Source organism: Phodopus roborovskii, unplaced genomic scaffold (genome assembly GCF_943737965.1).
Source record: "Phodopus roborovskii unplaced genomic scaffold, PHOROB, whole genome shotgun sequence".
Taxonomy (NCBI): Eukaryota; Metazoa; Chordata; class Mammalia; order Rodentia; family Cricetidae; genus Phodopus; species Phodopus roborovskii.
The window spans coordinates 5851357-5861562 of NW_026126432.1; the positions used below are offsets into that span (position 1 = coordinate 5851357).

Below are 10206 nucleotides of genomic sequence, written 5' to 3' on the forward strand. Positions count from 1 at the left end.
AATGGGTCTAGAGGGGATGCAAGTCCACTGTGATGGACAGGCATGGCAGCAAGCCTCAGGAGTAGAAAGCTGGGGCATCACATCTCAACCACAAACAGCAAGCAGAAATGCAAAAAGAAATGGGCCTCAGCCATACACTCTCAAAGCCTTCCCCAGTCCCCGGTGGTTCCTCTATCAAAGCTCCAGACCCTAAAAGTTCCAAAATACTGAAACCTGTGGGGGACAGTTCTCATTCAAGTCACCACAGCTTAAGAAAGAAAGATAGTTAAGACACACCCTTAACCAGGAGGCCCTTGAGAAGTTGCAGAGGAACATAAGGAGGCCCAGAGGCCAGGGGCCAGGAAGACAGTGTATGTGCCCTGGTTGGGTGCAGTACCCTTCCACTCACACAATCACCCTAGTCAGACCACCCTGTAGTCCCTCTGTTCTTTCAAATTTCTGACAATGCTCTTTCCGTCTGTAGAGCAGAGGTAATAATTATTCTCTGCCCTCATTCAACTGACAGGTCAAATTTACAAACAGCATCCCTTCCCACAGATTTTCTTGGACTCACTCCTCAAAGGGGAGCTGTGTTCTGACCTTAGTTTTCCTACCATATTACTCAGCAGTAACAAGTTTGCATCCCCAGTGGCTTGCTGGGAAATAAATGAAACTGAAATTAAAAAACAAAAACAAAAAAAAAAAAAAAAAAAAAAAACAACATAACAAATTCCCAGGACAACATGATACCTGACACTCTACATTGCAAGTTTGTAAATAAAACAGATTTCTAAATTTTAATTGAAATGAATTACTTAATTGATATGTTAGAGAAGACATCCTTTGAGGTATTCCTGCCCCTGCCAAGCTTTAGCTCTGACAGGCAGAGTGAGAGAGAATGTCCTTTGGGCAAGTGTCCAGAGGGAGCAATATCAAAGGTACATCTACCATGCCCATCCCAGGAGAATGCAGGCCAATCGTCCAACCCCTCTCATCACACAGAATATGTGACACTGTGACACACTGGCCTGAGTCCTCAGCAAGCAAATATGTTAAAAAGTCTGAACCTGGAAAGGAACAAAGCATAAAGTCACCCACCTCTGCCATACACATTTTACAGCTTCTCTTTGCAGAATCATAATAAACCAATTGAGCAAAATGGAAAAAAAATAAAACTAGCTCACTTTACATATTGGAAAAACACAATCAATAATTGCATGAAAGTTTACCTCCAAACTACTGCTTTCAGTACTCTTTGGGAATAACAAAATAAAACATTTGGTTTAAATTTCAGGAGTGGTTGCAACTTGGGAACTCTAAGTTGGTTTACAATTTCAGCACTTTTAGTATAATCGGAGTATCATGCTACATGGGTGCGTGCATTCTCTCTGTCTCTCTGTATCTATCTATCTTTCTATCTACCTGTCTATTTATATATCCATCTATCTCTATCTTTCTGTGTGCCGGGAGAGAGAGAGAAAAAAACATGTACACTCATACAGGTACACACACACACACACACACACACACACACACACACACACACACACACTCCTCAGATCAATTCTCCTTTGGTTTGTCAATGCAGAAGATACAGGAAATCTTTCAGTACATTTCATACTGATGTTAACTGAAGTTAAAGACACAGTTGGCATATTGCTCCCTTCGTAACAAAAAGTTATTTGTAAAAATAATTATTTTTAGTCTTCATGCCTATTTCAGAGACATCACTATCTGGCACACTTACGGCAAGCCAATCTTCCCCCTTTGGATGAGTAAAATCACAGGCATGATAGGTCTTTTAGTGGCAACCATGAGTATTCCTTCCCTTGCTCTGCACTCCTCTAATAAAGCAGTTGAGTGAAATAAACACCTAATCACGTCATCTGTTTAACAAATTCAGCCATTATCCAGAGAGACTTTAATTGCCAGCCTTCAGTAAATATTTTGGTTTTCAAACTAATCAACTCAGAAAAAAAAAAAAAAAAAAAAAAAAAAAAAAAAACTACAGAGAAGAAAGCGAGAGATGGAATGAGCTCAAACCAAATAATGATTTATGCATAAATCATGACCTGATCCAAACCAAAGACCTCTGAAGTTAAGATCTTTAAAGGAGTAAATGGGTATGAGGACACAATTTGTCTCTGAAGCCTCCCGGGCAAAGATGTGTAAAAAAAAATTGAAATCCGCTCTACAATTACATCACCATTGGGAATTAAATCTCTGATGAGAATTAGTACCCTCTGATCCCATCCATAGGATGCACACAGCTAGTGATCACAAAACATAAATAATCACAGGGAATTTCAGAAGATAATAATAAAAACAAGCACTCAAAATGAAAGCATCCTTGGTGCCCTCCGAGGAAAAAGCAAGCAAAATAAACACAGCAGCCCTCCTCAATTTCACCACCATGTTGGGTTTGAATCCCTGCCAGGCATCAGAAACCACATTTGATATTTTGAGTTTTGGGTTGAGGGGCAGGCACTAGGACATCTAGTAGGGGAGTGGGAAGCAGAAGGGGGGAACTTAGAAAGTGTCAAGCAGCTTTCTAGAGGTGCTATATAGTTCTTGGCAATTCTCACACACAGCCCTGGAAGGAAGGAGCTTATCTGAAAAGATGTCAACAATGATAGTGGGATGGGTGGAGGCAAAGATTCAGCCTGCACCTCTGAGGGATGGGGTTGTGACTATTTGTGCACAGAGTAGCCTTTCCCCACCTGGAGAGAGGGTGAGTCCTGCACTATAGCATTTAATAGCACACTTACATCCCAAGAGTCAGGGGTGGAACTTCACATCTAACTGTTCACAGCTACCTGAGTTAGTTTGGGAAGAAAGAAGCATTAGTTGCATGCCAGCATGTAGTTTGTGGGGAAAGCCCCTCAAAAGAAGACATCAGGAATCTCCACAAACTTGGCTCACCACACTGAGATTACTCATTGCCCTATAAAGAATCTGCCAAGCTTACTCAGGATGGGGAAGTCAATGCCTGCCTGATATAAACACCATGCAGACTCCAGCAAAACTCAACTCAGAAATCTAAACCACTCAGAGATCTAACAAATCTCTTCACGTTGGAACAGGGATTTCTTAACTCTGAGACTGTCCATCCCCTAGCTGATTTCTTTCCTGGGAGAGGACTAGGTTAGTACAATGGCTTTAGCTCACCAATGGGCTTTAATTACTTCTGCAAATGGCAAATGCTTTGTCAGTAGCCTTATACTCATGCTTGCAGTAATAGAACATTGGAGTCATTTTTAAGTCCATTATTTATTGTAACCTGGATTATAGCTGCATCTTCTGAAACTGTCAATATGCAACATCGTTTTTAAGTTTTCCCTGCTTATAAAAGTAGCCATGAAAACACAGTTCAGTCATAAAGAGTAAGCACAATGACAAAGGCATTTATAAAAAAAACACATCCAGAGCAAATGAATAAAGGAATGCAAAGCTCTTACCTCTGCTCTCTGTGTCCTGGGAAAGGCAGATGACTTCTCTATGGCATAAACATCCACCCAGGTAGAGACATGCTCCTTGCTCCCGGTCCAAAATGGCTGCAGTTTGAATGACACCCGTCTGTCGTCCAATGGTAAAGAGACGTCCAACAGTCTTTTCTTCACAATGAACAGAAACAATGTAATATTCCACTGGAGCTTCTGACCCTCTGGGGCTAGCTGCTTCTATGGATATGACATTGGTACCAATGGGCTCCCTTCTTTCAAGATGGTTATGTATTTGTTCTGTGTGAAAACAGGCCCATCAAGTCCCTGGAGGATGACGGTCAATTCCGTGGTTGACTTCCTCCTTTCTGGCCCAGGTCTGTGGCTGATACTATGAGGTTGTAGATAAGCTGTGAAGGCACCAACGCAGAAGCCACACGAAGGTCCCCACTGTAACGATCCACAGTGAAGGTGTCTGTGTCTCCATTGACTATCTCATACTCCACCTCACCATTAGCACCTTCATCTGGGTCTGCAGCCATGATGGTAGTCAAGACGGAACCAATCGTGGCTGAAGGGTCTGCAGCCAAGGCATTTTGTGATACAAACATTGGAACATTGTCATTGAGGTCTGTCACCAAAATGGTCACATTTTTCAAAGCATACCTCCTGGTTTCTATCGGCACACCTGGTCCTTGGCTTTCACTGTCAATTCCAAGAGATTGGCAAACTCCCGGTCAATCTCAGCACTGGTATAGATGGTTCCTTTGACTTCATCTATGCTGAAGTGGCTGCCTCGGGGCATCTGTTGGATGATGGCGTAAGACAGCTGCCCATTGATATCTGCATCTGGGTCATATGCTGTACGGAAATGACAGACGTGCCAAGAGGGACGTTCTCCCACTATAGACTTGAAAATGTCTCCTGGAGGGAAAGCTTGGGGGGGTTGTCATTGAAGTCCCTCACATGAATCACCACTGACATTGTGGATGACCGAGGTGGCCGCCCTTGGTCTTTTGCTGTTATGTTTAATTTATATAAAGACTGTGTCTCAAAGTCCAACTTCTTGGCCAGAAAGATACTCCCGGTGTTTGGACTAATACTGAAAGTCCCATGGTTGTTCGACCCCGTGATAGTATAGTGTAAGTCTGCATTGACACCGGAGTCAGAATCAGTAGCAGTAACTGAGGACACAAGTTCCCCGATTCTCATGTTTTCCAAAACATCCACAAATAGAGTTGACTTTGGGAACGAGGGAGTGTTGTCATTTTCATCCAAAATATCAATACTTAGAGTACATGTTGAGTTGAGGGAGATGGTCCCTGAATCCACTGCCTGGATGAGGAGGAAATAGGCTGGGTCGCTTCATAGTCTAACTTGCCTATGAGAGTCACCTGACCAGAGAACTTGTCTATGGCAAACTGTCTTCTTCATTTCCTTTGAGGATAGAGTAATGAATGAGGCCATTACTTCCTTCATCCATGTCTGAGGCAGACACCCTTAAGACCTGGGTCAGATTAGTTGCTGTCTCTGATACTGTGGCTTGGTAAAAGTCTTTTTAGAAACTTGGGGAGCATTGTCATTAATGTCCTTCATGTAGACATGCACAGTGGCCTGGTCCTTGAGAGGCTGAGGGAGACCCTGATCTGTGGCTCTCACTGTGAAGCTGAACACTGCGGTCCCCCGTCTCCTCATGAGTGACTCCCTGTCAAACCTGTGAGTGTTTGTGATTTCCCCAGTGACAGCATGCAACTCAAAATCAGGCTGTGCTGCCTCAAAAGCATACCTTACTTCCCCATTAGGACCGAAGTCTTTGTCCACAGCACTGACTTTGCCTACAAACGACCCAGCTCTCTGCTCCTCTTCAAAGTAAAATGTGTAATTGGTACTGTTAAACAAAGGCCTATTGTCGTTCACATCTTCTAAAATCACAGTGACATTCACAGTAGCACTTAGGGGCTCCACAGCCCGGTCAGAAGCAACAACCAGTAACACATATCTCTCCTGAAGTTCACGGTCCAGTTCTCACTTTTTATATACAGTTGACCATCTGGGAATATGCCAAAGGCATCTCCAGTATTCCCATCTGTGATGGTGTATGCTATTTCCCCATTTGCCCCAGAATCTTTATCGGAAGCTTGTACTTTAAAGAATCGAGAATTCACGGGCTCTGACTCAGAAAGAGTCACCTCATAAGAAATCTGGTCAAATACTGACGGGTTGTCATTTACATCATGGACGTAAATGGTCAAAATTATGCTGGAGGGAGCTAGGGGACACCCATATCAGAGGCCAAGATTTCTACCTGGTACGAGCCAGAATGGACATCCAGTGCACCCAGAAGGCTGATGTTACCATTCTGTTCATTGATAGAAAATAGGTTCTTGGGAATCTGCTTCAGGCTATAGAGCACCCTGCCATTGACACCTTCATCAGGGTCCACAGCTTTGACCTGGAAGATGCTGTGTCCTGCCTGCCAGTTTTCCACTGCGTTTATGCTTTCCACTGCCTGGACGAAGTGCGGTGCATTATCATTCAAGTCTTTCACTTTGATGTTAACCCAAGGTGTCTCCTGTCACTGCACCACCACTGGCCACTACTCTCAGCTGATAAAAGAACTGTTCTTCCCTGTCAATCACACTTGCTGTAGTCAGCTGTCCTGTGACAGGATTCATAGCAAACATACCTCTCTGGTCCCCAGTAGTGATGAGATAGCTGATGTTGGCATTGAGGTCCATGGTGGTGGCAGAAACACTGCCCACGGGATACCCCAGGGCCACGTTCTCAAAGACCACAAAGCTGTAAGCAGCCTGGCTGAATACAGGTGGGTTGTCTTGTGTATCTAACACTGTGACTGTTACTATGGCCTGGTTAGGAGACTGTGAATTGCCCCCATCAGTGGCCACTAGTTGCAGTTGGTAGGCTGTTTCTCTTCTCTATCTAGGGCCATTCTGGTAGAAATAACACCCTCTTAGCATTAATCTGAAACCTTGACCTGTCTCCAGCTGATATACTGTACTGAACAGTTCCATTGGGACCCATGTCTGGGTCGGGTAGCAGACACGGTGGTGACATAGCTACCCCTCCAGGCTCATTCTCCTGTATATGAGCAAAGTATTGCACTGGATAGGAACACAGGGCTGTTGTCATTGATATCCAGAAGACTGACATTTACCTGCACTGTTGATGACTGGGGAGGGGAGCCCAGGTCTGTAGCTAGAATCAATAGAAGTAGAAGGCTTGTTCTTCTCTATCTAGGAGGAAGTAGTACTCAGCCTCCCAGATATAGGATCCAGGCGGGAAGAGCCTTTGGTCACTCTCACCTTCTTGCAGGGGTAGCGCACTGTCCCATTGTCACCCAGATCCCCATCAGTTGCCCCCTAAAACCAACAGCTCTGTCCCAGCTGGAGCGTTCTCAACCACAGACACCTCATAGCCTTCAGGCTGGCTAAACACGGGCTTTTCATCATTGACATCCAAGACAGTTACCACAAGTTGGGCATAGGATACCTTGGGGTGGACCCCCTGGTCTCGGGCACTGATATTCAGTACGATCTGGGAGGCAAGTTCACGGTCAAGGCCCCCGGCAGCACTGGTGGTCACCAGGCCACTGTTCTCACTAATGTGGAACCAGCCCAAGCCATTTCAGAGACGATGCTGTAACGCAGGTTAGCATTGAGACCAGAGTCACCATCGGTGGCAGACACCCCACTCACACAGCCTTCCCGGAGGCACCTCCTCGCTCAGGTTCACTCTGTACACTTGCTGCGCAAAGACAGGAGGGTGATCATTGATGTCATTAACGAAAATCACCAAGCTGGCCACGGAGGAACGAGCCTGAACCTCGGCGGTAGGTGGCGCCCCGGAGTTATCCGAGACCGAGACTGGAGGTTGTAGGAAGGGGATTCGCTCGCGGTCGGGGCGCTGGCCACCTTGATGAGACTCAGGTTAGGCACCTTGCTCCTCTGTACTTCAAAGTGGCGCTGCTCGTTGCCCCCGAGAATCTGCACTGAGATGTTTCCATTGGCTGCCGGGGAGTCCGCGTCGGTCACAGTGAGCAGAGCCACCACGGTACCCACCTGCGTTCTCGTCCACCGAAGCGTAGCGCGAGGTGGCAGGGAAAGTAGCGAAACTTCACCACCGGGTCGTTGTCGTTGACATCCAGAAGCTGGATGAGCGCTTCGGCGCGCCCGGTGAGAGGGGCACGCCCCCGGTCGGTGGCCTGAACTGTCAGCGAATACTGTCGCCGAGCCTCGAAGTCTAGCGGGCTCTCGCACAGTGATGAGCCCCCGTCTCCGGGTCCATCTGGAAGGGGGTTCCTTCATCCTGCAGCCGGTAACGGATGTCCGCGTTGGTGCCCTCGTCTGCGTCCGCCGCCGCCACCTGCAGGATGCCCGAGCCCACGGCCGCGATCCTCAGGCACCCCCGCCTGATAATGGGAGTTGCCAAACACTGGGGGATTGTCGTTAATGTCCTGTACAGTCACATTGACCTGAAGGTAACCGCGCCGCTTTGGCTCACCCTTGTCCTCCACCTCCACCAGGAGCGGTACTGAGGTGTGACCTCGCGGTCAGTCCGCCCTTGGACACCAGGTGCAGGAACGCGCCCTCGCCACTGGGGTTCAAGGTAATGTCCAGGCGAAAGCGACCCGCCTCATTGCCGCGGACGATGCGGTAGGAAGCGGTGGTCCACGCCGTTGGAGCCAATGTCAGAGTCTGCGGCGGTGTCCAGAATGACCTGACGCCCGCTGCCACTGTCCTCTTGAAGGTGACCACGATCGAGGGATCCGGGAAGACGGGGGCATTGTCGTTGAGGTCACGCACCAACACTCGCACCTCGGTAGGGTAGGTGGGGGCGCTGGAAAGGACCACCAGGTTGACCACGTCGCTGGGCAGGCTCTCGCGGTCGATGGTGGCGGTGGTGTACAGCGCTCCGGTGCTGCTGTTAATAGAGAACAGGGCGTGGCTTTCACTGAGCCGGTAGGTAAAGCCTGGGCGGGTTGGGATGGTGCCCACCAGAGTCCCTGGAGGCTGCTCTTCCATCCCCTGGAACACCTGACGCTGTTCGGCCGCTAGGATGCGGGCCGGGCCGGGAGCAGAGACAACAACCCCCAGAGTCGCAGCAGCTGGCACAGGGATGAAGGGTAGCGAGAGCCGCCTGCGGCCAGGAGCCAGGTCCGAGGCCAAGTTCATGGTCCTGGTTTCCAGGAACCGCGAGAGGAAGAAAAACAAGGTGAAGGAAACTGGATGATCCAGAGAGCTTCTGAGTGGTGCCAATCAAAAGCCAGTTTGGCCTGAGATCTCCGCAGTTCAGAAGTGTGAGTGAGGGCAGACGCCCAGGAGGAGGCTCCTGGTGGCCTGTGAGACGCGCAGCGTAGGGGAGGGTGAGGCGACAGGCGGCGGGGCATCCCTGGGCTCTCCCGAGAAAGTTTCCAGGCCTCCAGACACTTGGATTGGAATCCCCAGTCTGAGCGTCCTGACCGCGGATAGGAGTTGGGAGAGATGGCCTGGATTTCGGGGACCCTGAGGAGTCACTCACTGCACTCACGTCTTTCCAAAAACTTTAGGACTACCCGGAGCGTGGCGCAGAACAGGACAGAGCCAAGGGCCACAGTGCTGCTGCACCCCAGAGACTAAGCGGGGACGCCGCCCCGAAGCTGGCGGTGCAGACTCTTCTCGGGTTTCGCTCCTGGGGATCTGGGAAGGTCGTCTCTGGATCCCGCTCCCTCCCCTCTGCAGGGGAGGTTCACCGGGTGCTGTGTCCGCACAGCGTCTCCAGCAGCGCTCAACTCCGTCCTCTCGCGGGGTAACCCGCGCTGCCTCTGCGCCCGCCGCTGCTCGGAGCCGGAGGTCCAGCCCAGGCTGCTGCAGGCGCTGCTCCACATCCTTCACCTCCTCTCCGGCATCATTTGTACATCCATAGAACTCGGGTTCCCCTTCACTCCTCCGCGTCGCGGGGGTCGGGCAGCAGTAGCAGCAGCAGCAGAGCTTGTCCCCCGAGTCCCCTCCCCTCACCCATGCCAGGGGCTCTGCCCCGGGCGTCAGCTGGCACCGCCGCCCCCGGAGCGCCTCGCCCTTGTCCAGGAATCTGTGCTTTTATTGTCCCGGGTCAGTTTCACTTTGTAATCCGCTAGGCTTTGTGTTTGGGGTAGGGTGGATCCCTCCGTCGTGGTCCCCGCGGGTGGTGGGGACTCAGAGGTGCGGGGTAGCTGCACAGGGCGCCGTTGGGTGCGCTCCTTCGCAGTCAGGGCTCGGAGGCGACACCGCGGCAGATCTGGAGCCGGGCGAGTCCCCGCTGCCTCTCCGGGTCCCTCGCACTCTCCCCGCCCTTTCCCGCTGCGCGCACACACGCGCTCACACACACGCGCACACACGGGAGGGGGAGGGGCTGTCCGCGATCGCGAGCAGGACTGAGAAACTTTGCTCGCCCCTGGTTGCTCCTGGACTCCAGTGGCCGCCACCCCCTGTTCTGGTCCTGTCACCCGCGGGCCCTGCCCCGCTACAGCCCATTGGCCACAGCCCCGCCCGGCGTCCCCTCCACGCTCGCCTCTTGCCGCCACTGGCTGGGGCGACGCTCGTCACCGCGGCCTCCGAGGCTGTGGGGCGGGCGGTAGGCGAGCCCCGCGGCGGAGGGCGCAAAGAAAGGGCGACCACCCCCCAACTCCTTTCTATTTAGTTATTTTCCCTTTTGGTCAAACCTTGGCCCGGCGTCGACGCAATCACTGCAGAGGCAGCCGCGGAATAGATGGGGGTGGGGTCAGATTTGGAAATAAATAAGTGTTAGTGGC

The 10206-nt window shown here is 50.4% G+C and overlaps 1 protein-coding gene across 1 annotated transcript in view; it reads right to left on the reverse strand.

Annotated features, from left to right (window-relative positions):
- Positions 1–8740, reverse strand: part of Fat4 (FAT atypical cadherin 4) — a 132536-nt gene extending 123796 nt beyond the window's left edge. Inside the window, 34 exon segments of the mRNA XM_051185696.1 lie at positions 3438–3494; positions 3496–3689; positions 3692–3796; positions 3799–4107; positions 4110–4286; positions 4289–4319; positions 4321–4356; positions 4359–4777; positions 4780–4848; positions 4851–4983; positions 4986–5444; positions 5447–5685; positions 5688–5979; positions 5981–6348; positions 6351–6389; positions 6392–6548; positions 6550–6650; positions 6653–6679; positions 6682–6799; positions 6801–7066; positions 7069–7141; positions 7143–7339; positions 7342–7502; positions 7504–7541; positions 7543–7686; positions 7688–7708; positions 7710–7829; positions 7831–7967; positions 7970–7993; positions 7996–8098; positions 8100–8182; positions 8185–8514; positions 8517–8560; positions 8562–8740. Coding sequence (XP_051041653.1) covers positions 3438–3494; positions 3496–3689; positions 3692–3796; positions 3799–4107; positions 4110–4286; positions 4289–4319; positions 4321–4356; positions 4359–4777; positions 4780–4848; positions 4851–4983; positions 4986–5444; positions 5447–5685; positions 5688–5979; positions 5981–6348; positions 6351–6389; positions 6392–6548; positions 6550–6650; positions 6653–6679; positions 6682–6799; positions 6801–7066; positions 7069–7141; positions 7143–7339; positions 7342–7502; positions 7504–7541; positions 7543–7686; positions 7688–7708; positions 7710–7829; positions 7831–7967; positions 7970–7993; positions 7996–8098; positions 8100–8182; positions 8185–8514; positions 8517–8560; positions 8562–8611 — 5121 coding nt within the window. The 5' untranslated portion in view covers positions 8612–8740.
- Between the last annotated feature and the right edge of the window lie 1466 nt (positions 8741–10206).